The 14,011-nt window shown below is 44.6% G+C and overlaps 1 protein-coding gene across 1 annotated transcript; it reads right to left on the bottom strand.

Annotated features, from left to right (window-relative positions):
- Positions 1–2,232: 2,232 nt before the first annotated feature.
- LOC120902593 lies at positions 2,233–6,164 on the bottom strand. The gene is made up of 8 exons (XM_040311449.1): positions 6,147–6,164; positions 5,860–6,082; positions 5,535–5,678; positions 4,978–5,028; positions 4,195–4,888; positions 3,819–4,098; positions 3,593–3,751; positions 2,233–3,515 (listed from the first exon to the last, which is right to left on the bottom strand). The coding sequence occupies exons 3-8, from the start codon at positions 5,626–5,628 to the stop codon at positions 3,507–3,509; spliced, it is 1,287 nt and encodes a 428-aa protein (XP_040167383.1). The 5' UTR covers positions 5,629–5,678; positions 5,860–6,082; positions 6,147–6,164; the 3' UTR covers positions 2,233–3,506.
- Between the last annotated feature and the right edge of the window lie 7,847 nt (positions 6,165–14,011).

The raw sequence follows: 14,011 nt of genomic DNA, 5'->3' as shown, positions 1-14,011 counted from the left end.
TAATACAACAAAGAAAATCTCTACAGTACACAAAAATAGATTAATTAAGTACACAGGAGAATAACTTCAATCATTGTAATTCATTACGTTATTCTATTAAAGGGGGAGGTGTAGCATGCACATGCACATGCTATACTGTCTATAATCAATTCACACGCAATCCTCATCACACTTAATAAACACAAATTGTCAACACCACACAACACACAAAAAAAAAGGATAAAATAACCACTCAAGAAATTAACACAACCCAAACCACATAAATAACCTTACGCCAGGAATTGTAAGTCAGCAGAAAAACCCTTGTCCAAAAACACTTAAAACACACAACCCGCACACAGCCCCGTAGGTGCGAAAACAGCAGAAAAACATTACCCAGCACAAAAACGTTTCAAGTGCGTAAAGCGTAAAAACAATAACATTGCATAATAGCAACCAACGGAGACACCGTACCTCGTGTGTACAAACAGAACCGTAAGCGTAGGAAACAAAACACCGCGTAAGCGTCAGAACCCAGAACTGACCTTACATAATAAGCACAACCATATGTAAACTCAAAACTTGACATTCAGCATAATTGACACAAAATAGAGAGTATAAATAAAACCAACTCCGATCATGGCAGGTCAGATTCGTTCGGACTGTCAGGATAGGACTATCCCCATCCTACATCTATCGAGTTCTCATTTAAAGAGTTTAGATATGTCCCCCTGCCCAAGGTAAGGCCTCTAAACTCCAACGTTTCCAGTAAGGGAAACCTCCTAAAGGTTTCTATGATCGCCTGGACGATCAAGTGTCGAACGTCCGCTTCGAAACAGTATCCACTTCAGTTCTACTTAATTCGGCAAACGATGACGAAGGCCACCCTGACCAACGCGAGTTCAAAACATACCACATGGCAACCGTAACAGTCATCAAACACATTACATTGTTCTTCCGAGTTCCTGAATGTTTTTTTGTGTGTTATGCTGATGACATAAAAATATTGCTCCCTATTTCCTCTACTGCTGATGTACCGTCTTACAAGGCATCCTAGCCCGTTTCAGCCCTTGGTGTAATGTCAACTCTTTCACTCTTTGAACTGATAAATGTAACACTATTTATTTTACTTGTTCCCGTTCCCCCATTGTCTATCCCTATACCCTTAATAGTGAGCTGTACACTCGTGTTAATGTACTGAAGGACCCCTAGATATCTTGATTGACACCGGTCTTACCTATACACACCACATCGAGGCAATTCCGTAATCTATCATGTCTAAAAACGCTCTTCTGTCCACTGGTCAGATCATTGCTTGAGAACTGCTCGGAGTATGGTGGCCAACAGCTACACGCCCCCTGGCCCATTTGGAGTCGATTCAGCGCAAATACACGTGGTTCGCTTTGCACTTCTGGAGTGGATTATTACGGTCGGTGTGCGCTGCTAGGCATCGAGTCACCGAAGAAACACAATTGTAACGCCCAGAGGTTATTTGTCGTTGGAATGCTGGACAACTCCATTGACTGTCCGGCGCTACTCTCCAGTCTCAACTTTTACGTCCCATCGCGATCGCTCCGCACTAGATCGTTACTCGACGTAGAGCATCGTAGACTTACTTTGTGTTAACTTATTTCTTACTGCGTTTAAGTTCATGTTAAAAGTTTTGTTTTACCTTATTGCAACCCGCTTGAAGAGGACCACATACGGGCCGTTGAATTTAACTAATAAAATATCAAATAATTTGGTCTCCTTCGGCAAGGATATACAATGACCGTTTGGAGCGTGTGCAAAGGTCTTTCCCGAAGAATGCCTGAGCTCTCTTGGTGTACGACACTCTGTATTGCCTCCTTATGGAGACAGATCTCGGAAGCTGGGTCAAGCGCACAAAGCGTCTTCATAGCTTCAATCCTTCTTAACCATATTGATGCCCCTACGTTGCTCTCGTCAATCCCTATCTACGCCCCCATCCGTTCCCTCCGTACCAGTTCCTCTTTATTCATCACTCTTCGTCGTACTGCAGTGGAACGGACTGACTCATTGCTGCGTGCTATCCGTACATTCAATGAATCATCCTACCTTTTTGATTTCCACATCTCCCCCTCCGCTTTCCGTTCTGGTTTATCTGGTACTCTCTATCGTCCCCTCCCTTCCTCTGGATTATGTATAGGCGATCAGTTTAGATTAGGGATTAGTATTTAAGACAACAATTGTGTACAGCCTCGTTGCGAACAAATAAACAGTAAAACATTAAGATTATATAGTATGCACATGTACATGACGCTATGTATTTATTTTATTCACACATTGTTGTTGAAGTACACAAGTTTTATTCTTTTGTTCAAACTACAGTTGCCCCTGTACTTGCTGATCGGTGTATTGCACCAATCCTAATCCACACGAGTGGCTCAAAGTATATGTTGGCTTTTGTTTTTCAAAATGTTTCCATGTCCTTCAACCTGTCACTGGGAAAATGTTCAAGAAAATCTGTTCTACAGCAAATGACAGCACACGTACGAGGGAAATGATGGGTATTATTGGACTGGGCATGCGTTATACATTGGCACCAGTGATTTCGCTCCTCATGCGGTACTGTTCGATTAGTAGACGATCATTACAAGTATAGTTAAATTAGACCATTTGCCTCAGCGGTACACATTCGAGCCCGTACACGTGCGTTCGTATTTAAAATGCCTATCGTGTTTCACTCTCCCTAGTGATTATAGTTCTCGCACAAGTCTATAAATGCTGATGCTCTAGTACAATTGTTCGTTCGTGTTCTATCATACAGTCCCTATCATGCATCTCCTTTCTTTCCTAGCAACATTCCGCACCTTTGGGTGCCACTAAAACTCGACTCATCATTTGACTATAGCCTCTTCGACTTGTAACATGTGTTGTGTGTCTTTTCTGTTGCTGCTATTTGGTTTTGGTTTTTAATTGCACATTGCTTAGGCAAGAATAAAATCTCTGATTCGATACAATTTATTAACATTGATATATATATATAGTTATGTATATGTGTTTTGGTTGTGTATGTGTATAAATATAGAAGTTTATTTTATCATTTCAAAGTGTATATATATATATATATATTGATCATCATGCACTGTTACTCTAACATGCTACAGTAACTTTGTTCAAGTTATCAGTTTGTTCGTTTTGTTTTACATGACCGGATTCGGATCCATCATGAAAGGATTGGGAGAATGTAATAATAATAATAATAGTATAGAGAAGAAGTTTAAAGTGTAAAATATTGGCATTGTTTGATAACAGTTTTAGAAGTAGGAGTAAGTTATTGGATGCTGCAGTAGCAATCCCATTCAATGAAGACAACGAATTGATTGGAATGAAATGTAAAACCTTAGGCCTTGAATGGACAGGGAGCATCGGCAAAGCTTCATAGATTGCTTCAGGCTAAGACGTATGACTAAAAACACTGATCTGAAATGTTAGGTACTGGATATTGGGCAAGGAACGGGATATCAATGTGAGCGGCATCTGCAACACTTGTCAAGGGTTTAGGCTTATTCTCCCTGTAACGACGATGGGAAGAGAAATTAGCACATCTCACAATATGTTTGGCGGTAAATATGTTGTAAATATTCCTTACCGATTTCTTCGAATTGTTGTGAGCCTGCGGCTGTACCGCTTTTTCCAAATATACCACCCCAATAGCTGGGCCTTCGCCGCTAATCGATGGCTGCAGGGAGACACCATTAATAGGCCCATCCTCCAAGAAGAGAGGATTCTTCACCTCCATTTCACCGGTCTGTGTAATGTAAAGCAATGTGGATCAAAAACTTACTCTCAGCCTTCAAATATAGGCGCTTGCTTACCGGTGCCAACCCAGGACATTCGTAGACGGTGTAGTCACCTTCCTCGTTCTCATCCTCACTCGGCTGTTCCGAGTGGGCCGCACTGCGCGTCGTATTTTCCATTGCGATTATTTGTTGCTTCTGATGCTGGTAGTGGTACATTTGCGCATTCTGTGCGAGCTTTCGATCGCCTGCGGTGGCCGCTGCCACTCCGATGCCTGCGGCCGAGTCCCGGTTTGGTCCCGTTACACCGTACGCCGGATACTCAACGTCCGCTGCCGCTTTGGTCCTTTTGTGAAGGCTGTTTGTGCGTGATCGAAAATAAAATACATTTACAATACAAATCGTGCAGAATATAGTGCATAGTGTGGTCTGGGGAGCGCAATCGAACACTTACGTGTACCATCCGAAACCTATCGAAATAAGGGCTACCGTAATGGCTGCACTGATACCAGCAATCAGTGCAATAAGATACATGCCCAATCCGGTGCCGATCTCGATCGGTTGCTGCACGACGCCGTTGGAGCTGCTCCGATCCGACGCGGTAGTAGATAGGGTCGTCAGTGTTCCATTCTTGAATGGTTTGCGCCCGTTCGTACCTTTTCCAATCTTGGGACGTATCGGAGGTGGTGGTGGTGGATGGCGGTAGTCCTCAATCGGCTTCTGGGCGGCGACGCTTTCACCGCCCGGTGCCAACACGGAACGACCATCGTTCAGTCCAGTTCCGAGTCGTTCCGTGCTGTCGTAGGGAGACGGTCCATCGCCACCGTCACCCAGCGCACCGCCGAGCTCATCGAGGTCCGATTCACGGCCCAGGCCAGTAGTTTGGTCGTAGAATCGAGGATCGCTAGGACCAACGGCAAAGTTAATCGGTTCGCTTGAGTCAATCTGATTGTTTAGCGGCAACTGGTACGTGTACGTTGGCCGATACTCGTCCGACAGTTCGCCCGTGCCAAGATACGAAGGGGCCGGTATGCTTTTGCTTCCTGCCGCCTGCAGTCGCTGTAGATGCTCGAGAAAGCGGCGACGCGCCTGTTCCTCGATGAAAATGTTGATCGTTTTCACCAGATTGTCCCTCGTATCATGTCCATCTGTAAGTGGAAGGAGGGCGGGAAAGGTTAATGTGTAAAGATTAGGGTGGGAGTTGTTAACAGGGGTAAACAAGATTGCTTTATATCACCTTTTGATGTCCACGACACTGGGGTCATCGGGTGCAATCGACGATGGTAGCCTGTGTAGAAATAGGTGCAGTTTAGCATATTGTCTTTTTTCAATCAATGTACATATGCAATACATTATCCCGTGTAATCAATGCGTTTTGCGTGGATCATTTACGATGCTAATAATTGCTTTGAATGTACATTATTTAAGCCATACGTCAATGCATTCTGATTTTACCACCAACATTTTGCTGACAGGGAAGCTTCTGTACTATTATTCTATTGAACAAATCAATAAGCTAACTCCTGATAACGATCACATTGAACACAAAGCAATACATGTGGGGAGAAGCAACAAGTTCGAATCACTAAGAAAATTAGTACGAATATGCAAGAGAGATTGGTGATGGCTTCACACAGGATTTGCTTTGTTCACTTTGTTTAGATCACACGCGTATGTGTGTATCGCTGTATCGATCGATGAGCGTTTTTAAGTTTCAGTTGTTTTTTTCTTATTATTGCCAGCAGAAAACTTCAAACTGCACACTAAACTTTGCACAATTAATTGCTTGCTTACCTGAGATATAGTCATTGTCAGAGGTGACGATTGGTAGCACCAAGAAGATGTTCCATATTGCAATGTAGGACAAACGAATGCTGCGAAAGGTCATTTTTACTTGCACCCACGGCTTCCGTCCGGGAGGGGAAGAGATGAAATATGCTGCCAAACAAAATTGAATGCTACAAATGTATGCTTTTGTAGCAAAAATGAGCCACACACGCCACAACCACCTAACGCAGCAAACACCTAACGATGGTTCTATTTGCGCGAGTTGTGCGGGCCCTTCTCCAGAAGCTCGCCCAACACAGTCGATGGCCCACTGCTGCTGGTGCGGACTTACCTATCGACCCGTGTGTGCCCCGTGTGGTGTGCTGCTAATGGTGCACCGTTTTGTTATCAGTGTTCCGCTCAATCCGGTACACTACAGTGCATGAACGGCATTATTTCACAAAGCTACGTTTTTACTTTACAAATACACCAGCACACCGATGCCTGCGGGGCGTTCGAAAGACGTTTGGTGCATGCTGCTTACCGCTTGTGCTGCTTTCTCACAATACCGTATGCTGCAAAAATGCAAAATTGATGAGTGGTAGCAAATTTTCTTTCTCTTCCGTATGCTCTGCACACCTTCGGAATGCTATTGATAGAAACATACATCTTCAAACAAGCTTTCCGTCCATGGGTGACATGAAAATGTTGCGCAGGCGCCGTCCATCGGCCACAAGCGACGTCAAATACGATACATTAATTTCATTCATGCCCAGCAGTGGTTTTGTATGTGTGTTTCTGTATTTTTTTTAAATTTTTTTGTTGTGAATTTTACTTAATTCATATCAAATACTGTAGGGAGTTGCATGATTGCCATTTTGTACAGGGCTGGCCATAATTGTATGTACCGATGCCCTCATCATATCAGTAAGCAGTTACATTTTTTTTATTTGTCGTTATTTGCTTCTACTATTCCCATTAATATTGCAATACTTATTATTATTATCATTATTAATTATTTAATTTAACTGGCACAGTGGCCTAATTGAAGATTTTCAAAATAATGCCGTTGCAGCAATTATTACAAAAGTGATAGTAATACTCGCAGCATTACATTAGCCATGGCAGAAGCCGGAATCTATCTTTGAACTGCTCTGAAGATATCCCCAGTGCCGGATTTAGGATATCAGGGGCCCGGTAAGACGAATTGAGGCCACCTACAGGTGATGAGCAGGGAGGGGGGGAGGGGAGGGGTGGGGATGCCATGGGGCCCTAACGATCATCGGCCACATGCCCTTCTATAACTGTTGCTGACTGCGGGGGAGGGGAATGATTCGCCATCCTCGGGGCACCAACCTAAATCCTGTAAGGTGTCCTAAGAACTAGTACTCTGCCAACTTTTGTAATTAATTACTTACTTACTTATCCGGGCTTTGCGGTCTTGGTTTGCCTCAGGAGAAACCGCTCAGGGTCTCGCGCCTTCGCCTGCCAGTCCCAGCCTTCCAGCTTGCCAGCCCTGACGGACGCCTCCACGCCATATTTCTAGCGGCCGAGATGGTGCAAGCATGTTGATACGGGACAACAGAGACAGTGAGCCGATGGCACCGTTGAGAAGACCACCGATTAAAAGGCACTGTGCGTTATGTTTCTTTACGGCAAGAGGCTCAGTGGCAAGAAGACGGCACCATGCAGTATATTTATTTATTTATTTATTTATTTAGATACAATTATCTGCCTCAGAGGGCTAAATATAGGGAAACTTACTGACTAAAACTTTAAATTAATGATAACAAACAAATACTTACTAGACAAACATATACTAGACAGCAAGCAATTTGCGACACAGCCAACACAAGTAAGATGAAAGAATTAGGATGGGGAAACAAAAAGGGAGTCAAAGAACTGACGGAAGAGGGGGCGAAGGAATTGAGGGGGGATATGAAAATCATACACACCAGAGGCACTGTTGAAGCGATGGAGGGATCGAAAAAACGGATAATTGGTGCCATAAAGCGTTCTTCTCGACGGGATTTGAAGGAAATCGCGGCGTCGAAGAAAGCGAGCAGGCGCGTACAGCGGTATTCTGTTAAGTAGTGAAGGACAATCAATCTCGTTCCAAAGCAAACCGCTGATAAGCAAAGCTTGAGAAGCAGAGCGACGATCGTGCAGGGTCATCAATCCAAGCATACGACACCGGACTTCATAAGGGGGAAGAGAAGCACCCGATTGCCCTAAAAGACGCCTAATGGCAATACGGGTGAATCTGCATTGAACATTTTCAACCCTTTCAATCCATACCGAGCTGACTGGGCACCACACAATGCTAGCGTATTCAAAAATAGGGCGGACTAAGCTACAGAAAAGGGCTTTAAGGCATATAGGGCCACGCACATCATTTGCCATAGCACAAATCATTCCTAGTACATTATTGGCATGGTTAATGGTGCGCTCAATATGTTGATTGAATGACAGCTTTGCATCAAGGAGAATCGCCAAGATCACGAATGACATTAACACGATTTAATACAACAGAGTTTAATGAATAATTATGAGACAACACATTTGAGCTCCGAGAGAAAGATATATAAGCACATTTATCGATACACAGGGAGAGAAAGTTTGCAGAACACCAAAAGGAGAAGGAGTCTAACAGACATTGAAGAGAGACACATGAATTAGAGTCAGTGATAGGACAAAATATTTGCCAAGTCCGGTAAGCACACTAAAGCTCACTAAATAGATGCTGCTTAAAACGGAGAAGCAGATCCGCTCTTATCGAGTTAATGGCGTTTCCTAGAGACGAGAAAATGCCATCCATTGAATTAACCAAGGCGGCCTCAATCTCGGGAAACAATACAGGCTTTTTCGATCTACGCAAGGCGTCACATTGTTTGCACAGCCAGCACAGACCACAATCTGCCAACAATTCACTTAACGTAGATTCCGAGACACCGGCACAGTGAGCATGGAACAAACGGCCACACACCCCCGAACACGACAAATGTAATGGTTCACCATTTGGATAAAATGCCGTAGAGCAAATTATACAGATAGTCATTATGATACACTGGAAAGCAGGCACACAACCAGTGATATCGCAAAGCCCAAAGTTGTGCAAAAGTCACAAGCGATAAAGTATCAACCAGCCACAGGACGATTAATCAAGCCGCGTTAAAATACTAGGATAAGCAGGAGCGATCAAAACCACGTCTGTGCGTCACCAAGTGGAGTGAGAGAGTGATGTGATGGAAGATTGGCACGGTCGCGTCAGGGAAGAAAGCGTAGAGCATAGCGAATAAATTTGCGCTGAATAGTTTTAGATCCGATCAATAGTATTAGCAGTTGTACGACCCCAGAGCACGCTCGCATATTATAGCACCGGACGAACAGATGCTGCAGTAGACGGCTTAGATGCATACCGGATTGTGAAATGATTTGGTCGTTCTGAAAATCTTTTAGCAATGACATCAATATGCTCTTTGGAAATAAAATTTGCGTCAAGCATAACACCAAGGACTTTGACAAATACTTCCCTTTTGACAGCGGTATCCTCTATGTAGTAGATTGCTGAAAGCGGGTTCCTCCCTCGGAAGAATGAAATACCTGCTATTTTGGATACACACCGTCAGGCCAATGCGTTTGCACAAGGAACAGATTAAATCAAGGCATTGTTGAAGAAACCCGTATTATGATGGCTGGCGAACGTCGAATAACAATAATGCAATTTGTTTTTATAAATTAGGTTGATTTATTAGAAGCATACTATAGCAACGATTAGTGTCGATCAATAAGCTGGTAAAGGTATAGTGTAAAGCTTTGAATGTTTGTCAGAAATTGAATGAATATTTCTGAATCAAAAGAAATTTAATCCGTTACCCGTTGAAATGTGGCCATCTAGACAGTTTGTTTGATACCGGATACCGGCGCGCTGTTATTGTTTTTACAGGGTCAATTTACAACAATTTTCATCGTTGTTACCGCAGTTTTACTTTCACTACTTCTATTTGTTAAAATTACGTGGCATGATGATAAAATGGATCGACCCTGCCGTTTATTTCTACTAACCGTTCAAATAGTTTCAATTGTTCCGATTGCGTCGACCCCTTCGAACGTCTCGTTCGTTTCGAACTGCCGTATCAATCATACAGTCCTGACCAAACCTAGCAGGATCATATAAAAAAAATATGTTTCCGATTGATTCGTTTGAGGAGCGGAACGATTTTACTATGCTCGCGTGGCAACGTGCATAACTAGCTAAAATGTCTGAAATCAACCTCCTCGTCCTGGCACTCTTGATTGCCCTGAACCCACAGTCCGCTGTGAACCGTCTTGGGTGGTGGCACTGTCTGGGCCTTACATCTATGCACATGTTACGGCATCATATGTTCAATGGCATCATCCAAAATATATCAGACAAGGTATGATAACTAGTGTTGGGTAAAGTAGCACAATTCAGTGTGCTGTGCGCAAATGCACACTGCCCTAAGTGTGCTGTGCGCACAGTGCGCACTTTGAACCTGTTCGGAAGTAAGTAGATACGTAAAAGTTAATACTGAATGTCCGCAGGACATCAAGGCGAAACACTTGTTTAGACGTTGTTGCTAATCATCTGTAAACACAAATGAGTTCCTTTTCTAAGTATATCAACGATTCCGTGGAGCTGTTCGAGTGGCGTGGAGTATGCAGATTGTCTTACCTGTGCAACTTCTGGTGCGGTGATTCTATTCTCACATTGCTGTACTGCTGGCTTATAGGATCCTTTCTAAAGGAGAGATTACCCAGACAGAATACTTTATAGGTGCTGTTGAACACCCTTCTTGCATATGGGGTAGGTGATTCCAATCCACAGTGGAAGCAGCCCATACAAACACCGGGATAAAAATATGATGTTAGTAGATCTGAATCTTTTCTATTGAACAAGGATAGTGTTGATGCAAACAGAACAAAAAAAAACTAAGGGCGTCAAACGGTATGAGCGTCGCAAGAACGGTAGGCAGAACTCTAAATTTCCTTTGTATAATAACGAGCCCCTGCACTCTGTAATGGATGGGATGGGATCCGAAGCCCCCCAAGGGATAATACAGGCTCTCCTATTTCCAACTCTAACCCTTTGGTGAGTATCCCGGGAAACTGGGTGCCTGAACGTCGGGGGGGGGGGGTAACCCGAGGTTAAACAAAACGGCCACGTGAGCGCAGGGCCAGTCACCCAGTCTCATGTAATCAATGACTACGGAAAGCTACAGAAGAATGCGAAACGGACTTCACGATACCGACCCTACGCAATGCCCCTGGACTACGATTAAAATAGGCTCATGGAACGTACGCACTCTTAGCGAAGCCGGAGCCTTGAAACAACTTGATGACGCGCTAGCCACACTGAGCATGGATCTCGTAGCTCTACAAGATATTCGGTGGCTAGGGAACGGTGTGCACAACAGGCGTGCTAAGCAATGCTACGACATCTACTACAGCTGCCAAGACCGCCACCGCCACGGAACGGGTTTCGCCGTAGGTCCACGGCTGATTTCAAGGCTACAAACGATTGGCTATGCACCCTGCGCAATAGACAAATTTTTTAACATAAGCCCCATACACTTTTACGCCCCTACCGAAGAGAAAGAGGAGAAGGACCTGTTTTACGGCCGCCTCGCTAGAACCATAGATGCGTGCCCCGGGCATGACCTCATAATCATCCTGGGGGACTTCAACGCAAAAGTCGGTAGGGAGCCAATGTACCGTCAATACACTGGCTATCACAGTCTGCATGAGCACAGTAACGATAATGGTAGTAGATTGGTCCAGTTCGCCGCAGCGAACAATCTGGTTGTAGGATGTACCAAATTTGCACGGAGGGACATCCACAAAATAACGTGGGCGTACCCGGATGGAGAAACTTTCAACCAGATCGACCACGTGTTAATAAGCCGTTATTTTGTCGACGACACTCGAGTCTGTTAAATGTTCGAACAGGAGCCGAGGAGCCAATATCGATTCCGATCACTACTTGGTTGGCTTAGTGATACGTTGTATAGGGGCAGAGAAAACATGCAGCCTCGGCTCAACACGGACTATCTAAGGACATTACTGTCCAACAGGAATTCAAAGCCGCTTTAGACGAGTCTCTACTACCGTCAAATAGATACGAAACTACCAGCGAGAGGTGGAACGCTGTGAAAACAAAAATAATAAACTGTGCAAGAAATATACTCCCACCACGTCGTGGCAACACCAAATCTGGCTGGTTCGACGGAGAATGCAGACAAGTGACCGAACATAAGAACAATGCATACCGAGCAATGCAACAACGGCATAGAACGCGGCCATGCGCAGAGGAATATACACGGCTCAGACGCGAAGAGAAACGATTTCACCGCTCAAAGAAACATGCTTTGGAAGAGCAAAACATGCGGCAACCCGAGCAAACCAGAGAGGCGTACGGACCGACACAAAAGTTTTACCAAGCAATAGCAGGTCACCGAAACAACGTTGTACCTAAGGTAACCTGCTGTCGCAACAAAGATGGAGATCTGGTTAGTAACCAGCCAGAGCTCCTCACGCAGAGGGCTCAGTACTTTGATGAATTACTCAACGACCACTTTAGCGAACAGCTAGAGGCTCCACTAGCAGATAGTGTCATGCTACTGCCTCCTAGCATAGAAGAAACACGAAAGGCTATCCGTCGGCTGAAAAATAACAAGGCACTCGGAACCGTCGGAATCGCAGCTAAACTGGTCAAGAATGGAGGTGCACGACTAGAAAACGAGACTCATCAAATTTACGGTATTGAATACCGCCTATAAAATATTCTCCCTGATCGTTGTCCCGCACGTCGAAGAGATAGTCGGAAACTACCAAAAAGGATTCCGAAGCGGAAAATCAACCACTGATTAGATCTTCACCAGCAGATCTTGGAGAAGATGGTTGAAAACAGAAACGACACATGCCATCTCTTCATTGACTTCAAAGCCGCATATGACAGCATAGCCAGGGTAAAACTGTACGACGCTATGAGCTCATTTGGATTCCCGGCCAAACTGATATGGCTAGTTAGAATGACTATGACCAACGTCAGTTACCAGGTGAGGATGGATGGAAAACTCTCAGGACTTTGCTACCACCAAAGGTCTGTGCCAGGGGGACGGGCTTGGCTGTCTGCTATTCAACCTGGCGCTAGAGAGGGCCATCCGCGTCTCGAGGGTAGAAACTACGAGAACCATCTTCTATAAGTCAACCCAGATCCTGGCATACGCTGATGATATAGACATCATTGATCTGCGGCTCTCCTATGTAGCAGGAGCCTACCAAGGGATCGAGCTGTCGGCAGAGACCCTCAGATTGCAAATAAATGAGGCAAAGACCAAACTGATGGTGGCAACATCAGCGGACCTACCAATAAATAATCCAAACCTACGTAGGTGTGACATACCGAAAGGTGAACGCACTTTTAAAGTCGTCCCAGAATTCACCTATCTTGGGTCAAAGGTCAGCAACGACAATAGCATGGTAGCTGAGTTGCGCGCAAGGATGCTGGCTGCCAACCGGTCATTTTACGGCCTGAAAAAGCAGTTTACCTCAAAGAACCTGTCGCGACGGACGAAGCTGGGACTATATAGTACCTATATAGTACTGGTACTCACATACACCTCTGAGACATGGACACTGTCCAAATCTGAAACCCTCTTAGCCGCGTTCGAAAGGAAACGCGCCATGCATGGAAGCCCAGCCCGTAAAGTCTTTTTAGACCGTTCACAAGGACAGAGGAGGCGTGGTAGGCCCAAACTGAGGTTGCAAGAAGGCGTGGAGGCGTCCGCCATTAAAGCCGGGATAACGGACTGGAAGACGAAGGCGCGAGACCGTGAGCGGTTTCGGACACTCCTGAGGCAGGCCAAGACCGCAAAGCGGTTGTAGCGCCGGATAAGTAAGATAAGTAAATAACGAGTCCCGTATGCACTGTGTTAGGCGCGCGTGCATGAGAAAAAAGACAATTGTCTGCGCTAAGGCATCGCAAGTGCCAAAAATCCACTAAACGACCACTAAACGGCTTCAAAACGACTCAAGTTCTCTACCTAAACGGAATATAGAAAGACTTCGTTTAGCAGACGGCAAACGACTCATGCATTCTAAAAATAGCAAAAAGCTGGTGGCGCCATCTGTTTGTGGGATACCCAACCAGTGAAGCTTCCTCGCTTGGAGGAGAGCTTTCTCGTTTCCTCTGTACTGTTGTATGGTTTCGCATTGAAGTTATGCATCGCTAGAACTAGAACGGCGATACAATTGTTTAAATACTAAACTCCAATGGAAACCACCAACACTGAAGCAAATGAGATTCGAGTAATGGTGTTGGTGTTGATACCCACGTATCTGACCACACGACCATTAAGATACATTTTTGCTCAGAAAGTTAGAAGGCTATATAGGTCATGATAAGATGAAACTTGTCGAAACACATTGCAAGAAAAAGATAGCAATATAATGATGAGTTGTAATACGTAATACGCCATCTA

The sequence above is a fragment of the Anopheles arabiensis genome, chromosome 3 (genome assembly GCF_016920715.1).
Source record: "Anopheles arabiensis isolate DONGOLA chromosome 3, AaraD3, whole genome shotgun sequence".
Taxonomy (NCBI): Eukaryota; Metazoa; Arthropoda; class Insecta; order Diptera; family Culicidae; genus Anopheles; species Anopheles arabiensis.
The sequence above is the reverse complement of the archived record's forward strand: the minus strand, read 5'-3'. Positions and strand labels throughout refer to the sequence as shown.